Source organism: Lagopus muta, chromosome 8 (genome assembly GCF_023343835.1).
Source record: "Lagopus muta isolate bLagMut1 chromosome 8, bLagMut1 primary, whole genome shotgun sequence".
Classification (NCBI taxonomy): Eukaryota; Metazoa; Chordata; class Aves; order Galliformes; family Phasianidae; genus Lagopus; species Lagopus muta.
Window position 1 is genome coordinate 34,106,632 of NC_064440.1, and position 21,192 is coordinate 34,127,823.

The 21,192-nt window shown below is 48.0% G+C and overlaps 1 protein-coding gene across 13 annotated transcripts in view; it reads left to right on the forward strand.

The window, feature by feature from the left end:
• Positions 1-21,192, forward strand: part of COL6A3 (collagen type VI alpha 3 chain) — a 53,751-nt gene that overhangs the window by 23,265 nt on the left and 9,294 nt on the right. For 12 of the 13 annotated variants that reach the window (XM_048954134.1, XM_048954135.1, XM_048954137.1 and 9 more), the window contains 33 exons: positions 1,477-2,097; positions 3,138-3,737; positions 4,468-5,070; positions 5,461-6,063; positions 6,789-7,135; positions 7,620-7,698; positions 8,040-8,185; positions 9,381-9,473; positions 9,898-9,951; positions 10,907-10,978; positions 11,766-11,792; positions 11,905-11,949; positions 12,051-12,104; positions 12,232-12,294; positions 12,995-13,060; positions 13,195-13,248; positions 13,634-13,669; positions 14,368-14,430; positions 14,662-14,724; positions 14,897-14,959; positions 15,173-15,235; positions 15,567-15,617; positions 15,869-15,904; positions 16,010-16,072; positions 16,206-16,268; positions 16,409-16,441; positions 16,543-16,579; positions 16,693-16,704; positions 16,868-17,361; positions 17,986-18,085; positions 18,402-19,100; positions 20,066-20,168; positions 20,261-20,541. In XM_048954134.1, coding sequence (XP_048810091.1) covers positions 1,477-2,097; positions 3,138-3,737; positions 4,468-5,070; positions 5,461-6,063; positions 6,789-7,135; positions 7,620-7,698; positions 8,040-8,185; positions 9,381-9,473; positions 9,898-9,951; positions 10,907-10,978; positions 11,766-11,792; positions 11,905-11,949; positions 12,051-12,104; positions 12,232-12,294; positions 12,995-13,060; positions 13,195-13,248; positions 13,634-13,669; positions 14,368-14,430; positions 14,662-14,724; positions 14,897-14,959; positions 15,173-15,235; positions 15,567-15,617; positions 15,869-15,904; positions 16,010-16,072; positions 16,206-16,268; positions 16,409-16,441; positions 16,543-16,579; positions 16,693-16,704; positions 16,868-17,361; positions 17,986-18,085; positions 18,402-19,100; positions 20,066-20,168; positions 20,261-20,541 — 5,787 coding nt within the window. The remainder of the gene's footprint in view (positions 1-1,476; positions 2,098-3,137; positions 3,738-4,467; positions 5,071-5,460; positions 6,064-6,788; positions 7,136-7,619; positions 7,699-8,039; positions 8,186-9,380; positions 9,474-9,897; positions 9,952-10,906; positions 10,979-11,765; positions 11,793-11,904; positions 11,950-12,050; positions 12,105-12,231; positions 12,295-12,994; positions 13,061-13,194; positions 13,249-13,633; positions 13,670-14,367; positions 14,431-14,661; positions 14,725-14,896; positions 14,960-15,172; positions 15,236-15,566; positions 15,618-15,868; positions 15,905-16,009; positions 16,073-16,205; positions 16,269-16,408; positions 16,442-16,542; positions 16,580-16,692; positions 16,705-16,867; positions 17,362-17,985; positions 18,086-18,401; positions 19,101-20,065; positions 20,169-20,260; positions 20,542-21,192) is intronic. The other variant, XM_048954132.1, reaches the window with a different exon arrangement.

The following is a 21,192-nucleotide window of genomic DNA, read 5'->3' on the forward strand; positions in this document are numbered from 1 at the left end:
CTTCACTTTGTGGATGACCAGGCTATTTTTGGTCTTCCTTTTATTGCAAGTTACTTACAAATCAGATCTCTGCTACTGCAGATGCTTCTTGCTAGATCTCAGTTTGTGCTTCTGGCCATTCTCATTCTCTCTGTGCTGGTTTGGAAAATTACTTCTTAGTAATCTGATCCCACCTGCTCTTTTATGTCAATCCTCTCATGCCCCATGAAGAGCTCTTGATTTATGTTGTTTTTCAGAGGGATAGCTAGATGTCTTTAATGTTGCTAAGAAGCTTGCATTCTGCAGACCGAGGGTTTAAAATTCCTTTGACAACAAGGTACTGCAACCAATTCCACTAGCTGCTTCCCAAGAGCTGCACCCACCTCCTTTTCCTAGTATTCTTGACCCACCTCATCAGTGTATGCATAGTTTTTCTTCTACCTAGAGACTTTTGTTAGACCTCTTTTCCTCTGTTCCTGAGCTTCAGAGGAGCTACATGAAACGAGGATATGCCAGGCAGTGTCTGCTCCCTCTTCCTACTTGCCTTGCTCAACAAGCTATTTTAATATTCCAGCCCTATGTATTAATCTACCAAATTTCTGACATTCTTCCTACGTAATAAACCTTTCCTGAAGTCTGTATTAAGATTTCAGTTACCCTTGGTAACTTTTTATATTTTGAGCATTCATAAACATAAAATATTTCCTTCAGGGGAACAGTTCGTGCTCCTGTTGTCCCAATGACCATTGCTATGAAAAAACAACGGGGATGCCATTCTTCTGCTTGGTGTTTGAGATGCAGTGATGTTTTCTGCTTGGCTGAGCCAAAATTTTGCAATTCCATTAGCCAACAGCAGAACTCAACAACGGTCTTCCTGATCTCTGAGTTGTATAAATAATCACTGAGTGTTAGCTCACCATTATTATTCTTTGCCCTCGAAGAAAGTTCAAACTTAAAAGAAACAAAAAAACAAAAGACAAACACAGTGCCTTGTATTTCAGAAAAGCAGCTCAGCATTTCCAGTTGGATGTGCTTTTCGTATTTTGTCTGGGCATGTGCAGCATCATCTTTCTCTAAGGTCAGCAATGCCTGAGAAAAGCTGTAGTCTCCCTCTCTGCTGGCTCCCTGTGAGCACCCCCTCTGCAGCAATCATAGAAAGACATTTCCTTCTGAACAGCAGATTTATCTGTCAGCCAAAACCCCTCAGGTAGAGGATGACACCTGGAGGCCCTTGGCACCCTATTTCCTATGTGTCTATGATTCTATGGCTTGGTGGATAAGGCACTGCAGATGTTGCATTGTGGTTTCCACCAACTTCCACCCATCTGCCTCCTCACCAGGGATTGCACCCGATTGCAAAGTAACCGAAAAACTGATTCTGAAACCTCGCTGTCCCCTCCTTACACTTCTGTACTCCTTTGGTTCAATGTATTCAGAGAACAATCACTTCAAAAGAGAATCTCACTTATTCTCCCTTCCCTTACTTGTCTCAAACAGTAGTTGAGAGAGGTGAGAAGAAGGATGTGGTGTTTCTAATCGATGGCTCGGATGGTGTCAGAAGAGGTTTCCCCCTGCTGAAGACCTTTGTGGAAAGAGTTGTCGAAAGCCTTGATATTGGCCGTGACAAGGTCCGTGTGGCCATTGTGCAGTACAGCAACGTCATACAACCCGAGTTCTTGCTGGATGCCTACGAAGACAAAGCCGATTTAGTCAGTGCCATCCAGGCACTGACAATTATGGGAGGATCTCCTCTGAACACCGGAGCAGCCCTCGACTATCTCATCAAGAACGTGTTCACCGTGTCGAGTGGCAGCAGGATAGCTGAGGGCGTCCCGCAGTTCCTGATCCTGCTCACTGCTGACCGATCCCAGGATGATGTGAGGAGGCCCTCGGTGGTCCTCAAGACGAGTGGCACAGTGCCCTTTGGCATCGGGATTGGAAATGCCGACCTCACAGAGCTTCAGACGATTTCCTTCCTCCCGGATTTTGCTATCTCCGTACCTGACTTCAGCCAGCTGGATTCAGTGCAACAGGCCGTGTCCAACAGAGTCATCCGACTGACCAAGAAAGAAATAGAGTCACTTGCCCCTGATCTGGTTTTTACATCACCCAGCCCAGGTGAGAAGAAGTTTGTGTCTGCACCAAGAGCCAGCGGCAAAATATGATGTTTAGAAACATCATGGTTGCAACACAAACAGAAAAGCAGAGATGGTCACGGCTCTACATCCACCTTGGTCTCACTGTCAATGTATTTTCTGATGTACTTAGGGTTAGTAGGACCTGTGACATTAAGCTGACCCACCCTTAATTACAGTCCCACAGAGTGGTCCATGTTACATCAACATGGAAGACACACAAAGTGGATGCCAGGACTTTAATCTTATTTTAATTCAATGAACTGTTATTTCAGTCCGTACTATTCCTCTCAAAAAGGAAACGGCATCGTTTAAATGTTACAGGGATTCCTTCACACAACTACATACCAACGTCACCTTTCTGCTAAATGTAAGACCTTCTTCTGATGTGTCTAACATTTGCTACGCTCATTCACAGGGGGAAAGGAAAATGGAAAAGAATCAGAACTTCCATTTCTGGTCTCACTTTGAATGAAATCCAACCAGCACTCACCCATCCTGAGGGAATGAAGGATACCCAACCCAAATCAGTCCCTTCAAAATCCACCATTCTACTCTATCTGTTCCTTCCCTTCAAAGTCAGACTGCTTTCCCCAAGCCCCACTTGTCAATGTAATGTTCAATGATAATTCAGGCTCTGACCTGAATTACTGAGAGAATCATGGGATAAAAATCTATCTTAGAGGAGAAAGACAAGGAAAGAGGAATGGCTCGTGTGGCAGCCTGCCCTGAGCAAGGAGCATCACCATGCTACGTTTCCTTGTGTGTAGATCCCACTGGGAATTAATGTTCCAACATTCCCTTGCTCTCTCTCACTTCCTTTTCTCTGGAAACTGCTGTTCTTGCACTGCCTTGGGATGTGCCTAGTAGACTGACCCAGTCTCTGGGGCTCCCAGGAGAAATCGTAAGGAAAGAAATGAGCCTCTTCCCAAAGCACGGGCCAGTGACGTAGATAATGACATTAACTGCTCTCCATAGACAATGCTTGATAACATCCTTTGACTCCTTCCTTCTTTTCCACAGCGGGTGTGAAAAGGGATGTTGTGTTCCTGGTCGATGGCTCCCGCTACGCTGCCCAGGAGTTTTACCTCATCCGTGACCTCATTGAGAGGATAGTGAACAACCTGGATGTGGGCTTTGACACCACCCGGGTTTCAGTGGTTCAGTTCAGTGAGCATCCCCATGTGGAGTTCCTACTCAATGCTCATTCCACCAAGGACGAGGTGCAAGGTGCAGTGAGGCGGCTGCGGCCGCGGGGTGGCCAGCAGGTGAACGTGGGGGAAGCCCTTGAATTTGTGGCAAAAACCATCTTCACCCGTCCCTCGGGGAGCCGCATAGAAGAGGGTGTCCCTCAGTTTTTGGTCATCCTCTCCTCCCGCAAGTCTGATGATGACTTAGAATTCCCATCTGTGCAAGTCAAACAAGTAGGAGTGGCACCTCTGGTCATCGCAAAGAACATGGATCCTGAGGAGATGGTGCAGATTTCCCTTAGCCCTGATTATGTGTTCCAAGTCTCCAGCTTCCAGGAACTGCCCAGCCTTGAACAGAAGCTGCTGGCTCCTATTGAAACCCTGAGTGCAGACCAAATCAGACAACTCCTGGGAGACGTAACAACAATTCCAGGTAAGACCCTGTCATTACCAGCTGCCTCTGTTGCTATGCAAGTAAATACAACTGGGTAAATGATTTTTAATCCCTTCTTTTCTTAGTTATAAATGGGGGCAGCACACATACTGCTTTTGGAGACCACTTCTAAACATGCAGAAATTTTTCTACCTAAATGTATAGCTTATTCTTATTTTCAAGTCAAAGACTGCAAGGTGCTTGATTGCATGTTCCCATTTACTGGCTAACTAAGAGAAAGACATAAATCTGTGGCAAAACAGAGCTAGAAATATTGCCAAATCCAGACAAGACTGTCGAAGAATGAAATGGATAATCATAGAATCATAGAATGGCCTGGGTTGAAAAGGACCAAATGATCATCCAGTTCCAACCCCCTGCTATGTGCAGGGTTGCCAACCAGCAGCCCAGGCTGCCCAGAGCCACATCCAGCCTGGCCTTGAATGCCTCCAGGGATGGGGCATCCACAGCCTCCTTGGGCAACCTGTTCCAATGCATCATCACCCTCTGATGATAAGGGTCTGAGTAATATATGCTTAGAATATTAGGCAAGTCGCTTATGCACGCATGCACTTGCAAATAAGCCCTTGTGGATGAGCTCCACGAAGCACCATGCCTAAATTTGGGTAAAATATACCATGCAGTTTTACATTACCTGAGAAAATATAGCATAGAAATCCTGCAGAAAAGTCTAAGCAAAATAATCTCTCCTCTCTTTGCTTCCTGGCAGATGTTTCTGGTGAGGAAAAGGATGTAGTCTTCCTCATTGATAGCTCCGACAGCGTTAGGTCTGATGGGCTCGCTCACATTCGGGATTTCATCAGCAGAATCGTTCAGCAGCTTGATGTTGGGCCAAACAAAGTGCGGATTGGAGTGGTTCAGTTCAGCAATAACGTCTTCCCTGAGTTCTACTTGAAAACCCACAAATCTAAAAACGCCGTACTGCAAGCCATCCGCCGCTTACGGCTCAGAGGAGGGTACCCCGTGAATGCTGGCAAAGCCCTGGACTACGTGGTGAAGAACTACTTCATCAAGTCTGCAGGGAGCAGGATAGAAGATGGAGTGCCCCAGCATCTAGTTGTCATCCTTGGAGATCAGTCCCAGGATGATGTCAACAGGCCTGCTAATGTGATCTCTTCAACGAGTATTCAACCTCTGGGTGTAGGAGCCAGGAATGTAGACAGGAACCAGCTGCAGGTCATTACCAATGATCCTGGCCGTGTGCTTGTAGTACAGGACTTCACAGGACTGCCCACTTTAGAAAGAAAGGTGCAGAACATTCTTGAAGAGCTTCCAGTACCCACAACAGAAAGCCCCGGATATCCAGGACCTGGTAAGATTGCTAATGCATCCTGCAGGCTTTTCTGAGTATAACACAGACAGAGTTTGTACAATGTGTAAATGGCTCCATAACTCTTTTTCATCCCCAACAATTAAGTTATGTTGCTTTAAAGAACACTTTGAAGAAGATTTTGTGGAGCACAGGAAAGTGTAGAGTTTGAAGAGATGAGTCCATCATGAAAACATGAGGTGTAATAAAAACACTGTGTAAAAGGTTTTGTCATGTATGCAAGTAAAGTCACTCCAAAGACCAACAAAGCTTACAAGTTTGAAAGGAGAGAGACATGCAGTGCTATCTGACATAGCACTAAGCACCATAAGTTTTACAAATGTCACAAACAATGATTAGCCATTTTGATTTCTTTTGTAATTTCTTTTTCAGGAGGCAAAAAGCAGGCTGACATTGTGTTTTTGCTGGATGGCTCCATCAACCTGGGAAGAGATAACTTCCAGGAAGTTCTCCAGTTCGTGTATTCTATAGTGGATGCCATCTATGAGGATGGTGACTCCATCCAGGTAGGACTGGCACAGTACAACTCTGATGTCACTGATGAGTTTTTCCTCAAGGATTACTCCACCAAACCTCAGATTTTAGACGCCATCAACAAAGTGATCTACAAAGGTGGCCGAGTGGCAAACACTGGTGCAGCCATCAAGCACCTTCAGGCAAAACACTTTGTAAAGGAGGCTGGCAGCCGAATTGACCAGAGGGTACCTCAGATTGCCTTCATCATCACAGGGGGGAAATCTTCAGATGATGGGCAGAGTGCCTCCATGGAAGTCGCACAGAAAGGTGTCAAGGTGTTTGCAGTTGGTGTAAGGAACATCGATTTGGAAGAGGTCAGCAAGTTGGCCAGCGAGAGTGCCACGAGCTTCAGAGTGTCAACAGCTCAGGAGTTGTCTGAACTGAATGAGCAGGTCTTGGTTACATTGGCAGCTGCTATGGAGGAGAAACTGTGCCCAGGAACGACAGACGTGACAAGAGGTAAGCACCATCCTTCCATAAAATGCTCAAGTTATTCCCAGTTAGAGTCTATTTTGATGGACTCCTCCAGCTTGCCTACAGCTGAGTCCAGGCACGAGCTTGGATCAGCCCTTTGTACAGGAGGTTCAGCACATGAATGACTTGTGCAATGTCACATCAGGACTGCAATTGTGGAAGAATTAAAGATAGGACAGGCTGTGGCATAGGAGACAGGAGACATTGCTTGATGGAGACGGCTTCACCTCAGAAACGGGCCAGCCCCGAACTACTGACCCTCTGCTGCTATATCAGAGAGGCTCCTGCCTGCCTGATCCTATTTGACCCAGGTTATCATTGCTGTGATGAAGTCCACAGCACTTGTATATCAAATAGTGGCATTTCTCTGTCCAGAGACCATCTGCTGAAATCATAGAATCGTGGTGGTTGGAAAGACCACTGAGATAGTCTAGCCCAACCTTCAACCCCATATGTGACAGAATTAGGGCAGTCTGAACATTTGCACAGGTCGCTCTGAGAGGCTGTAGAATCTTGTAGAGACCTTTGTAAGTGACCTTGATGTGGTGCTGGGCACTCTGCTCTCTCTGCTGGAGCTGGGGTGGGGCCAGAGGTACCTAGAGATCTCTTCCCACTTCAGCCATCCTTTGGTTCTGTCACTGTTGCTTGAAAATCATCTGTTGCATTGCTCAGCGGTGACGCTCTCCTCTCTTTCCACGTTTCCCTTTCAGACTGCGACTTAGATGTGATTCTTGGCTTCGATGTGTCAGATGTCGGAGCCGGCCAAAACATCTTCAATTCCCAGAGAGGGCTGGAGTCCAGGGTCGAGGCTGTGCTGAACAGAATAACACAGATGCAGAAAATCAGCTGTACTGGCAGCCAGGCGCCCAATGTCAGGGTGGCCATCATGGCCCAGTCCCGGGGGGGACCCGTGGAGGGATTGGACTTTTCTGAGTACCAGCCTGAGCTCTTTGAGAGGTTCCAAGGCATGCGCACCCGTGGACCCTATTTCCTCACAGCTGAGACGCTGAAATCCTACCAGAACAAGTTCAGATCAGCACCCGCTGGCAGCACCAAGGCAAGTAAAAACCAAAGCTGACGGTGTTGGACAGGAAAGCTGCCCTCTGTTATATTTTGATTGAGAAGGAAGGATGCTCTTTGATTTTGGTCAACAAAGTGACCATGTATTCATAAGAAAAGCCCTGACTTTTGGTCACCTGCTTGTTCCCTGTGGCCTCCCAGCACTGTCAGTGCCCAGCCCTGGTCATTGCTGAGCAGCCAGGGCCTGGAGGCACTGCTTGGCCACACACCTTTCACACTTGCCTGATACAATGCACCTAAATCTTGCACAGAAATGCATAGATTCATGTCCAGCAAAGTTAGGAAGGGAGGAGCAGTTCCCTCATCTCACCTTGGACAAAATATCCCTTTTACGAAGGCCCTCCAGGTTGCTCGTGATTGCATTCCAACTCTAAGAATTCTAACGATTCTATAATTGAACGATTCTGTGATTTCACACCAGAAAATCTCCAGGTCCCAACGTCAATTTCTTTCTCTCCCAGGTGGTAATCCACTTTACAGACGGTACAGACGACTACTTGGATCAGATGAAGACTGCCTCGGCCGATTTGCGTGGACAAGGTAATTTTTACTTCTTGAGAAAGTGACGATGGAGCCCACATTAACATCACACGTGCTTTAACGCTGTTTTTCACGGATCAGCCGCGTTTCGATAGCACTGAATAAGGATTTCAGTACGTCAGTGACTTGTACTCACATTGCTGTTTTTTTCATCACCTCCCCATGATATTTATTCCCGTGATCCACCTAAGCATGGGGGAAAACTTGCACTGAGCGTATTCGTTCTTGGTCGAAAAGCTTCCATTTGCAATTGGAGAAGCTAAGAACAGCCCAGCTTTGCAGGCGAGGTTGTGCACGCTCTGCAGAGCACCGTGCCCCATCACAGCTCCTTCTGCTTTCAGGTGTCCACGCTCTTCTCTTCGTCGGCTTGGATCGAGTGAAAAACTTTGAGGAAGTGATGCAGCTGGAGTTTGGGAGGGGTTTCACCTACAACAGGCCTCTGAGAGTTAATCTCCTGGACTTGGATTTCGAGTTGGCAGAGCAGCTTGTAAGTCACTTGGCACAGGCAGCGCTGCCTTGCAATGCTGGGGAAAAGCCAAAGGCTGGATGTGCTGCAGGTCTGGAGTGCTGCTGAATCACACCCTCTTGGCTCCAGCCATTCCCCCCTCCCTAGCTCACGTCTGCTCTTTATACAGATGCCATAGCAAATTAATGAAAAGCAGATCCTGCTGCTGTCCTGTCCTGTACCATTCCTGCAGTAAGGCTTCTCCAGTTCAGGCTGCAGAGCACAAAGCCCACTGAGACTAAATCACATGGAACAGGTTAACAATCCACACACGTACCAGCACCAAACTAAAGGCTTGAGGGTGATGCACCGTCATGCATTGTCAGTGCTAAACCTCCTGCACAAACATAACTTTCTAGGTTTCTTCCTGGAGCTGATACAGTGCCTATGTGTTAGATGTGTTTCTTACAAATGGTAGTTATTTTTCTTCCAGGCAGAAGCTCGTAGATTTACCTCCACTCCATGCATATATCATCTCTCAAGCCTATTGAAAACTGATTTGCTATCATCTCTTACACGTACAGCTCCCCCTAACTTCACATCTGCTCTCGATTTGCTAACCTCCTTTTCCAGCAGCTTTAATAAAATTAGGCTTAATCTGCTATTACAACCTTGATGGGCCCTTCTCTGCAAAGCCAAGTGCAGCCACTTGGAAGTGAACCGTGGTTTTTGGGATAAGAGCTACTCTTCACCCCATCCCCATGTAATTCCTTTGACTAGGAAAATCCTTTCAAAATGCAAATGTGCAAAGCTGGCAGGAGGCATCTGCAGCCAGCAATGTACTTGGCAATGAAAAGGATTTTTTCTTTCTAGTGGATGATGCAAAACCAAGCTGTGATTTCTCTGAATCCGTATCTTCTTATTTTTTCCTCTTGCTGCGTGCTTGCAAATTGTTCTCAGCCCGTGGGTTGCTGGTGAACTGCTTTCTCCTGCCCTATTCCACACCCTGGATTTGTTTCTACACAGATGAGATTGCTCTCTTCAGCAACAGGCACCATTTCAGGGACTGGTCTCCTACTAAACGCCCTCTGTGACTTCTGCTCAAGCAGAATGTTGATATCCCCTAAACAAGCAATCTAATCTTTATGCCATCACACACCTCTTTCTCACACCGCTGTGGCTGTTTTCTGGTGGAGAGAACCCAACATTCAGTTGTGTCATCTGTGTTTTCTCACAGGATAACATTGCAGAAAGGACATGCTGTGGGGTCCATTGCAAGTGCTCAGGGCAGAGAGGGGACAGAGGTCTTCCCGGCCCCATAGGACCAAAGGTAGGTGAACTTCATTTGAAGAGGACAGCATCCAACATGATGATCCAACATGATGGGTGAGCGGACATGCAGTTGTGCACGTTGCACTGGGTGGTGCTCACAGGGAGGTTGTGTTCCTCTCACCCCCCCCCCCCATTGTAAAACTGCCTCTGGGCCATCCACAGCAGTTGAGAACTGCTCTTCTTCCTTTTCCTCACAGCCTGTGTGCTGTTAGCCAACTGATAGGGAAGGGAGGGCAGGAGAGAAGGAGAGAACAAAGCGTCCCGTGAGACAACCTGGGTACACCAAAGCAGGATGGTTGCTTCCCTTGCCTTGATTATGTAGGCGATCATGCAGATGCTGTGTGCTGAAATCCTAAATGTCGATTTAGAGGTGGCTCACAGCGCTAGGATGAAAACAAAAAACATTTTGCATTTTCTTCTAGGGTGCTACAGGTGAGATTGGCTACGGAGGCTATCCTGGTGATGAAGGAGGACCGGTGAGTGACTGCTCTGCTTCAAGTGCTCAATACTGCTCAAATCAGAGACCTCACCACAGCAAAGCATTCAGAGACCTTTTTCTAAATATTTTCTGCAGGGGATGCAGGGGTGGGATGACAAGAGAGCAGGCAGGGCTTTGTGTCCTCCCCATGTGATGGCTGAGCCGCTGGTCCAGGTCCCAGCCACTCATTGAGAGCTGTGGGGAATAGCTCCCATGCTGCAGGCTGACCCGGCTCTGTGCTGTTCCTGAGAGGCAGCTGGGGAGGTTTGCAGCTGGTCCCAGCTACCTCCAAGCAGGGCAGGGTGTTGTGGACACAGCAAGCACCAACACAGTAAAGTCTTCAGCTGCATTAAAGACACAGCTTGTACCCATATTGAATGCAGCTGGAAGAGCCGAGCAAGTCCAAGTGTCAGACCACAAAGGGGTGTTCCTATCCATCACGGTGACAGGCAGTGAGTCCCATGATTTCTTCTTAGCACGGCTTCTTCCAAACTCTTACTTCACGAATCCCGTGTCAATGCTGGAACAAACAGCTCCCCACGCATCACGCCCAGGGGGTGAAGCCAAGGCCAAGGGGCTGATGGTGCACTCCTTTTCCCCATATCACAAGCAGGGGCCAAATGCTGCGGTCAGATACAAGGTCAGGATCGGGTTAGTCATCTCTGTTGAGCTCTGAGGGGTTCTTGTCATTTTTTGGAAGGAGGAAGATCTCTCAAAGCTGAGAGCTTGGCAAGGATGTGTCTCTCTCAGCAGCAAAGATGACCTCTATACGATGAATGCTGAGGACAAGAGATAGTCCCAGTGCATTGGCTGGGCTCTGACCTTCAAAACTTGATTCTCTGTAGCTTAGGACAAAGTACCTCTATCTCCCTTGCTTGCCAATAAGTGCAATAGATAAAGATACGCATGCAGAGACAAACCTTGATCACTGTGTTTTCTCCTCTGTGCAACAGGGTGAGCGTGGACCTCCAGGAGTGAACGGGACACAGGGCTTCCAGGGATGCCCTGGGCACAGAGGAACCAAGGTACGTCTGGAAGGAACCTGCACAGCACAGATGGGGGAAGTCCACTGCTGCTTTAGGATGCTGTGCAGCAATCACAAAGCCCACACTAGAATCCACCTGGCCAAACACCAAAGCTCTCCAAGTGTGTCGCGTGGCTCTGCAAAAAGGCAAAAGGGAGACTGCTGATCCAGGCTCAACCTGCAGGCAGGATTTGCTGTTGAAGAGGGGGGAGAAAAAATGAGCCATCACTGCTGCTTTGGAGGGGATACTTGAGCCAAGACTCAGGACAGCAGCCGTGCCACAAGCTAGAAGAGGTGGTGAAAGATTTAATATCTGTGGGCAATATTCAGTGATATGAAAGTGCTGTTTCCTACTGTTTGCTCTGACAGCAGGATTCTCTGGCAGGGAGTGCAGGAGTGCCTGAACCAAGCCCATTAGTTGCAGCTGAGCTACTGGGAGTCTTTAAAAAGCTGTCCAGCCTTGGACAAAGCTGATGCTCTCTGTGGCCCCTGAGGTCTGGATCCATTTAAGATGGGGCATAGGGAGAAAGCAAAGTCAGTGGTAATCCAGCTCATTATCTATGGAATAAAATATTTTACTGGGTCAGCTGGCACATGAGAACATTTTTTTTTTGTTATGAGTAGCCAGAAGACAGCTGAGGGTTTGCACAAGAGAAGTGAGGGGTGGTTAACCCCCTTGCAGAACACCTTGTCCATCCCAGCCCATCCTGGCTCTGGGTCTGCCCCTCTTCCCCACCACCACCCACAGAAGTTGCAGCACACTAACTCCTTTTTCCTCATCCCTTTAGGGTTCTCGGGGATTCCCAGGAGAGAAGGTATGGAACTATATCCTCCTCACACAGTGGTGAGCGTGAGGATGCATCGGCATCCCCTTCCCTGGTCCTCCTTTTCTTTGGTGAGCATTTGCCCCCCACGTCTCTTCTGCAGGGCGAACTGGGAGAAATGGGCCTGGATGGCATCGATGGAGAAGAGGTCAGTCAATCCCAGCACACTTCTCTCTATAATGTGACGTTCAGGTGAAAAAGCCATGGAAATAGCAAACACCCTCCTAAAATACTCCTGTTCTTTCACAGGGAGACAAAGGCTTGCCTGGTTCCTCTGGAGAGAAGGGGTTCTCTGGCAGGAGGGTAGGTGTTTGTCACACACCATTACAAAGAGCAGAAGGGAGCCTGGAGAGGGTGGAAGCTCCTCTGCTCCCTTTGGGGCTGGCAGAGGGAAGAGCTGCTCTTGCTAACTCTCCCTCCTTTTCCTCAGGGTAATAAAGGAGCCAAAGGTGAACGAGGAGAGCGAGGTGACCGTGGGCTCCGTGGAGACCCGGTAAGCATTGCTGAGGCAGCTTCTTGATCTCCCCCTTCAAGTCCTGGGTGTACTCAGGGTTACTGAATGCTGCTGGACCAGAAGCAACAGCTCTCAGCCCTGTAGGCTGAAGCCCAGATGCTGTTGGCAGTGGTTTATAATGCATGAGCTTGTTCAGTCTATGCACCCTGCCCACTTACTGTGCCACAAGAAGCCTCCCTGCCCTATAGACCATGGAACAAGGACAACTCTTACAGTGAGTGCTCAAAAACAAACTTTCAGGCCAGCATATTTGTGTGTAACAACCTGTCCTGGCTGGGGAGGTGAGCTATGTGAAATGCTAGATCTGAGAACCCAAAGCCTTCTGATGGTGCAGTGGTTTTAAGGCAAGACACCACCAAAAGTTATTTGGTGCCAAATGGGCAAGGGGCAGCAAAAGACGAAGGAACCAAAGATGGGGAGCACATGCCTCAGCAACCAAGCTGTCACTCATTGCTTCAGTCCCTTAGAAATCTCCTTCCTCTTCTCAATGCTATTATTTCTCAGCTGAAAAGCCACAGTTGCCTCAAACCACCGGAATTGTGCACTTCATCTAATTCAGTCAAAAAGAGGAAGAAAAAAAAAAAGAATTGGTGGTTCTGAGCTGTATCAGAGCAATTTGTGATGTCCAAGTTTCTTGTCTCGCTCACACAGCTGTTTCTCATTGCTCCATTGCTTTCAGGGAGAATCGGGAGCAGATAATACTCAGCGGGGAACCAGAGGCCAAAAGGGTGAAATCGGACAAATGGTAAAGCTTCTTTGTTGTCTTTTGTTGGTTTTGTTTACACGATGAGATGGGATGGAGAAAGTAAGAGAAAAAGATGCTGCCAAAAAAGGTGCAAGCTCCTTGAATTCATTTCACCCCTTGTGCATTTCCCTTAGGGAGAGCCTGGACCTGCGGGGCAGAGAGGCCCAGATGGAGGAGTCGGGAGGCAGGTGAGATGCTGGATCTCCATCCTCTCCTGGCTTCCCCATGTGATTAATTTCATGAGTATCAAAAGTCACTGTTGTAGGGAGAAAAGAACTATACTCAAAAGGAAAACACATAGTTGGGATATGTTTGCTGCTGCCAGCCCCTTGGCAGAAGCAAAACACCTATGTATGGGGACAAAGGGCTGCAATGAAGGAGAAAACATGCCAAAGCTTGGTTTGCAATAGCTGGCACAACATGGAGCCTAGACGCCTCTCTCCCTCTGTCCCCAGTAAACTATTCAAAGTCAATTTTGCATTAAGAAGCAGAGATGTGCTATCCTGAAAGCAACAGAGAAGTGTGCATGCTTACATCCTTGCCTAATGTGCCCCGTTGTTTCTGTATTCACAGGGCATGGCAGGACGCAGGGGGCCAATAGGAGTCAAGGTAAGGATCTGCATAGTAACACAATAGAAAACACAGCAGTAACAGCAGAGTAGCAAGTCCTAGTCTGCAGCAAGAGAGGATAAGCCCAAACACAGCAGCCACAGAAACAAAGGAAAAAGTCTACTTACCCTTAGAAGGCTTCAGGTAGACAGGAACCTCCAGTGAGACACCCTCACCTCCACTGCCAACCCTTGAATGAGGTCTGGGAAGGGGTGGATCCTGTCTCCATCCCTTCCAGTCACTCAGCCATACTGCTTGCACCTGTGCTCCCCTGCCTTCCCACCAGGTGTTTAATCACTGCTTCAGGCCATGACTTAGCATTTCCACTACAGGTCTGGCACTGGTGCCTCCTGCTGCAGGATTTGCTTCCTCTTCCCTGCATCGTCTCACCTCCAAATGCTTCTACAATTCCACAGGCTCCTTCTTGCTGCTGTGAAATCAGGCTGGTGGCCGCTTCCCATGCCAGACCAGGCAGCATACTTGGGTCAAAGCATAAATGATAATAACATACAGATTAACACTCACTGATTGTGGCAAATCTCTCCACAATTTCCACACTCATTCTTATTTTACAAAATTAACAAATAAGAACTGTTCTCCCCTGCCCTTCGTGCAGCCATAAAGCAGCTTCCCGAGCCCTGACACCCCCTGCCCTTGCCATGTGTCCTATGTTAACCTATGCTGTTCTGCACCTCCAGGGTACCAAGGGTGCACTCGGCCAGCCAGGGCCAGCTGGAGAACAAGGCATGAGAGGACCACAGGTCAGTGAGAGAAGGCAAAACGTACATCCTGCGGCAGCGTGCTGTTGCATTACCCCTTCCCAGGGCTTGGGCAGCGAGGTCTGGTGGGTTGGTGTGCAGTTCCCAAGGCATGATGTATTCAGAAGCCATCTCTTGGGTGCTGAGGAGTTTGGTTTCTCTCCCAGTCTCTGCTTGTGCTGGTGTGTCTCTCTCCCCACGCGTGTTGACGTATCTCTCCCTTCTTCTGCACAGGGCCCACCTGGCCAGATTGGCACTCCAGGCATCAGAGGAGAGCAAGGCGTCCCTGGACCCAGGGTGAGTCCTTCTGCCCATTCTCAGCCAGGGACCAGCAGGGCTCAGCCTGGACATCCCACTGAATTTCCTACAGTGCTTTGAGGGGCACCAGCCCTAGCGGTTGACCCGTGATTCCTACGGCCACGCAGGTTGTATTGACACACTGCCAATGCGCCTCTCCTTTCTGTTCCAGGCTGGTGGTGGGCAACCAGGAGCACCAGGAGAAAGGGGCAGGATTGGCCCGCTGGGACGAAAGGTATGTCTTCATGAGCTCTGGGAATCAGAACCAAAACAGCTACGAGGAGCATCGGAATTTAAATAATACTGGAGGTGAACCTCTTGGGGCAAAAGTAACTCATCTTTGTTGGTTTGTGCGGTGCAGACATGACTCTGCTGCAAAAACCACTGGTTCGTGAGAAGAAACCAGTGATGGAAGGGTATATGATTAAACAGATGCTCCTTTTTTCAGGGTGAGCCTGGAAATCCTGGGCCCAGGGGACCGAATGGACAGCAAGGCCCACGAGGAGAGATGGTAAGTGTGGTCATGGACCAGCTACAGGCTTTCAAAGCAGAGAGTTTAGCTTGCCTGTGGACTTTTTACTCTCCAAAGCACAATATTAGAGAGGGCAATCAGCCTCATGCCTTCCAGGCATGAGTGTAGTTTTACACCTTGTGTATGTGTGCTAAGCAGACTTAATTCATTCTTGTTGTTTAAACAGCACTTTTTTGTACTACTTTTCTAAAAACTAATTTTCCAGGGCTTGTGGCATTGGTGTTTTTTCTCTATCGATACCACAGGCTCTGTGAACCTTAAGATATTCAAGCAAGACTGAGTATTAATGCCATTTGTTTTCCAATTTTAGGGTGATGACGGACGAGATGGAATTGGTGGCCCAGGTCCTAAAGGCAGAAAGGTATGTGTGCTCAACACAGCTGCCTACCAACACGAGTTAGAAAGGACAAGGAAGAGCAGTCAGACCTCAAAAAGAGTTGGCTCTTCTCTTTTTGTTAACTGCATGAGGAGCAGAATTGCAAGCTGAATTTGCAGTCTCTCCCACCTTTTCCTCCATCATTTAAATGTGTTGTTATTTACCCATCTACAGAAACAGGATCATTTTCTAAAACCCTATTTTCAAACAATACTTCATATATTTTTTTTTTCCAGGGAGAACGTGGCTTCGTTGGCTACCCAGGACCCAAGGTACAACGCAGCCCATGAACTATGGGTTCATTTTCCAATCAGCGTAGCCACGACCTAAAGATCTGTGCAGATCGTGAGCTACGGTTTCTGTTTGTCCCCATCCAGGGCGGACCTGGTGACCGTGGTGGTGCTGGAGGCCCCGGACCTAAAGGAAACAGAGGCCGCAGAGTGAGTATTCATTTGATGCAGTTTTTCCCCTATGCAAGAACATCCTGGAAGACGTGCCCGTCTCCTCTAAGGGTTGACTCATGCTTCTGGGATTCCTCCAGCAGACACTCACAGAGAGGACTTCTCTTTCTAGGGAAACGCTGGAAATCCTGGCATACCTGGTCAGAAGGGAGAGATTGGATACCCTGGTCCATCTGTAAGTGTTCGTTGCACCCCAATAGTCTCCTCATTGCCTGCATGAGAAACGTGACAGTCCCTATGTGTGCCAGGGGTTGGAGAATATGCCTATCAAAGTTACATATTGCACTCAATTATTTTTATTACTTTCATTAACAGGGACTTAAAGGTGACAAAGGACCATCCATCAGTGTAAGTATAGCATCATTCGAGCCTTATTTTGAGACACTGTTTTGTTGGCTCTGTCATGTTTATTTGCTCTTTCTGACTCTCTCTCCTCCTGTTTCCTAAAGCAATGTGCCCTTGTGCAGAACATCAAAGATAAATGCCGTGAGTACCTCAGTGCTTTGCTAATTCCCCACTGCTACCCTTGTATGCCAGTCACATCAAACGAATGGCACTGACTGAACTGCTTTTTTTTCCCCCCCTCATCTTTTTCACAGCTTGCTGCTATGGTAAGTTACATTCAGTCCTTTACATCCTGATGTTGTCGCGTGCAAGAACTGTTGTTTTCCCCACACGTGTGGTACGAATGATTGACTTCCACTGAGCAGGTGGTTCTTGCACCCTGACAACTGCCTGAGGCACAGCTTTTTTCCCAACCCGTGTTTTTGGCAGGTCCCAAGGAATGCCCTGTCTTCCCAACCGAGCTGGCCTTCGCTATTGACACCTCCTCAGGTGTCGGGAGGGATGTCTTCAACAGGATGAAGCAAACGGTGCTCAGAGTGGTCAGCAACTTAACCATCGCTGAGAGCAACTGCCCTCGAGGTGCCCGCGTGGCCCTGGTCACCTACAACAATGAGGTCACCACGGAGATCCGCTTTGCTGATGCCAGGAAGAAATCGAGCCTCCTCCAGCAGATCCAAAACTTCCAGGCAACCCTGACCACAAAGCCACGCAGCCTGGAGACTGCCATGTCCTTTGTGGCCAGGAACACCTTCAAACGTGCCCGAAGTGGGTTCCTCATGAGGAAGGTGGCTGTCTTTTTCAGCAACGGGGAGACGAGAGCCTCCCCGCAGCTCAACGATGCCGTGCTGAAGCTCTATGACGCTGGGGTCACTCCTGTGTTCCTCACCAGCAGGCAGGATGCGGTTCTTGAAAGAGCTCTGGAGGTTGGGGCTGTTCACCCTTTCTTTCCTTTTCTCCTCCTGACCTCAGTTCAGTTCATTGGGAGATTGATGGCATGTTTCTCTTGGCTCTTCCAGCCACTGGTTGGCTTCTGTAGGCCTTTCAAGTGCTTAGTGCTGAGAAGCACTGCTATGCAAACTCATCCAGCATGTCTGTTAGAGAAATCTGAGATGCATGCTGCAAAACTCTAGCGATGTTGTGATGAGTTGTTTCCCAGACCACAGCTCCCACATGCTTGGTGTGGTATGAAGATCACCTCTGCAGAGAGAAGGAAAGACAGAAAAATCAATGGGGGAGGGGGGAATGCAGAATTATAGTAGCATCCTTACTAGAGGGAGAGCTGAGGTATATACATTTAAAGCAGGAAAAAGAGTCCTAACTGAGCATGCTAAACACTGTGGTTGACCCTTTTCATGACTAAACTAGTCCCACTGATATCAGGTATACTAGGCTCCTCCAGATAGGACACACCAATACCAGCATTCTGTGCAGGGAATCCCATAGAGTCGGCCACGAGGTTGCCTTCCCTACTTTCCGTTGAAAATAACAGAAGGCAGCAATGCTAACATCACGTTTTTGTTTTGTTTTGTTTTTTTGCCTCCACCCAGATCAACAACACAGCAGTTGGACATGCGATCGTCCTTCCAACCAGCGGCAGCCAGCTGAACGACACCATCCGCAGGCTCTTGACTTGTCATGTTTGTCTGGGTAAAGCATCCAAATTCCCTTCTAGACTGTGCCAGATCCTTCTGGTTGCACAGCAGTTGGTTGTCAGTGGTACAGAAGGGAAGCCCAGCTAAGAGCCAGCTCGTTTGCTGCTGAAGACAAGGGATCCCTGTTTAGGCTGAGCACATTTGCATTGTGACTAAGGCTCACTGTTCATTAGGGGTGTTCTCCAAGTTGTAAATGGAAGCCTCTGTTTTTCAGCTGATATCTCTATCATATGATAGAGACTTTCAGCAGTGATAAGGGAGGCTTATCTTCAGCTCCTGCAGGTGATTAATCTGCTGTATTTCTGCCCTAGATGTGTGTGAACCTGATCCCATCTGTGGTTACGGCAGTCAAAGACCTGTATTCAGAGACAGAAGGGCAGCCCCGACAGATGTAGACACTGACATGGCCTTCATCATGGACAGCTCAGCCTCCACCACACCTCTGCAGTTCAATGAGATGAAGAAGTACATTTCCCACCTCATAAGCAACATGGAAATCAGCTCTGAGCCAAAAATATCTCAGCACCATGCAAGAGTGGCAGTTCTCCAGCAAGCTCCTTATGAACACGAAACCAACTCAAGCTTCCCACCAGTGAAAACAGAGTTTTCATTAACTGATTATGGATCCAAACAGAAGATCATTAATTACTTGCACAACCAAATGACTCAGCTGTACGGCACAATGGCTATGGGAAGTGCAGTTGAACACACAGTGGCTCATATTTTCGAAAGCGCACCAAACCCTCGGGATCTCAAAGTCATAGTTCTCATGATAACTGGAAAAATGGAAAAACAAGAACTCGAGGACTTGCGGGAGGCTGTAATTGATGCAAAATGCAAAGGATACTTGTTTGTTATCTTGGGCATTGGCAGAAACGTGGATGTCAAGAATATCTATAGCCTAGCTAGTGAGCCGAATGACGTGTTCTTCAAATTGGTCTCTAAACCCGGAGAGCTCCACGAAGAACCCTTGCTACGCTTTGGCAGACTGCTGCCATCTTTTATCAGAAGTAAGTATAACATCCAGCAGCCAACGTGGAAGGGGCAACACCTGACCTCAGTGGGAATAATCTGGCAGATTGTGCCTGCCTGCTGGGCAGTCTCTGTCATGACCGTCTAACTGGGCAGTAGTACCACTGAAGAAGTAACCTTGTTTTATATGTTCTATAACTTTGGGTGTTTTGTTACTGCCTGTAGGTCTGTCCAGTTGTCTCTGTCTTTGTTTTGGGGTCCTTTCGGGCAACCCACCCCACGCACGTTTTTGATCACAGAATGGCCTGGGTTGAAAAGGACCACAATGCTCATCTAGTTTCAACCCCCTGCTGTGTGCAGGGTCACCAACCAGCAGACCAGGCTGCCCAGAGCCACATCCAGCCTGGCCTTGAATGCCTGCAAGGATGGGGCATCCACAGCCTCCTTAGGATCCACCCAGTAGAGTCTGTGTGTGCATCTAGCTTGGCTTGGCCTCTCCAAGCTCACCTTGAAGACCTAACCTAATTGTGCCTGGCACGCTAGCTGATCTGCAATGCGTCCCATTGGGTCTGGTTGTGCTGAGGCTCTGAATTGCAGCTCATCTTGCAGTAAAATAATAAGCCAACATGTACACATCTTCCCAGACAAATAAATGTTTAGTTTTTCTCATTTTGATTTTTTCCATCCACTGCTTATAGGGATCCTGGAAACTTCCAACCACACTTCTAGTATTTTACTGAGAAGTGCTTTGCTATGAGAGCACTGTTTACATGTGACTAAAACATACAACCATCTAGTATCTTGCAGTTACTGCTTTTTGTATGTTGGAATAACAAGTCTCTCCGCTCAGGATGCTGCACTAAACATCAAAAGATAGTCCATAGCTTTTAACAAGAAAAGAGAAAAGCTTTTTAAATCAAGAAGAAATACACATAATACAGTGTTGGTAGGTAACAACCACCTTCAACAACAGTGTTTAATGCTGATCTCCCTCCATCTCTAGGTGACTTTGCTTTCTACCTATCTCCAGAAATAAGGAAACAGTGCAAGTGGCTTCAGGGTGATCAAACACCCAAGAGCCCTGGGCATACTGGACAAAAAGCAGTGTAAGTAGACCTCCAAAATTCTGTTTCTATAGTATTTGGGAAAATGATGAATATGAAAAATGGACATATGAACTGCTTTATTGCTCTGATAGATATGCAGCCCCCAATGCAACCGTAACCCAAACCATAAGCACCACCACCACGCTAAGCACCACCATCAAGCCTGCTGCAAGCACCAGTGCCCACGCCAGGACCACCACTGCCAGCACCACGGCCCAGACCAGAGCCACTGAGAGGCCCACAGAGAGCACTACTGTCCAGGTGAACGCTACTGTACAGAGCCAAGGAAGCACTGCTGCCAACACAAAAGCCACCAGCCGCACCACAGCGAGCACCACGGCTGCAGCAGCGAGCGGCAGGAGAAGACAAGGTGGTATGTAAAAGGCTGTCCTCATGCCTCATGTCACTTTCTTGTCTGGGTTTCTCTGTGCTGTAGTGAGTTAGGGCTTTTTTTCCTTCCCAAGAGGGTCGTCCTAACAGGAAATGTCACTAGGAAGCCAGGTTTTGCTCTTGCAGAAAGACATTAAGAGCAAAGACGGAAACTTGTACTGGTTTCTTCTCAGAAAGAGAGGTGCTGCAGTGGAACAGCTGTCCAGGGAGGTGGTGGAGTCACCATCCCTGGAGGTATTCCAGAGCCATGGAGATGAGGCACTGAGGGAAGTGGGCAGTAGGCAAGGTGGGGATGCATTCACGGTTGGACTTGGGAATCTTAGAGGTCTTTTCTAACCTGAAAGACTCCAGGATTTAAGAATGGGACAATCCATCACCCGCTGCCCAGCCCAGGAATATGGTGACAGAGCCACACTCTTTCTAGTGTGGCTCCTCTGCTTTCGGTGTTTTTATCCCCCGAGCTATGTTTTCCTATTTATGGTGATTCATACAGCAAGTTTGCTTGAGATCTCTGTCAGCTAATATAAATAGCTGAAGTTCATTCATCACTGAATCAGTGTGGAGGCCTCGTTGGGAATGATAAAGCTCTTCCATATGAGCACAGAGCATGTAAAGAAGCCTTCCCAAGTGCTCC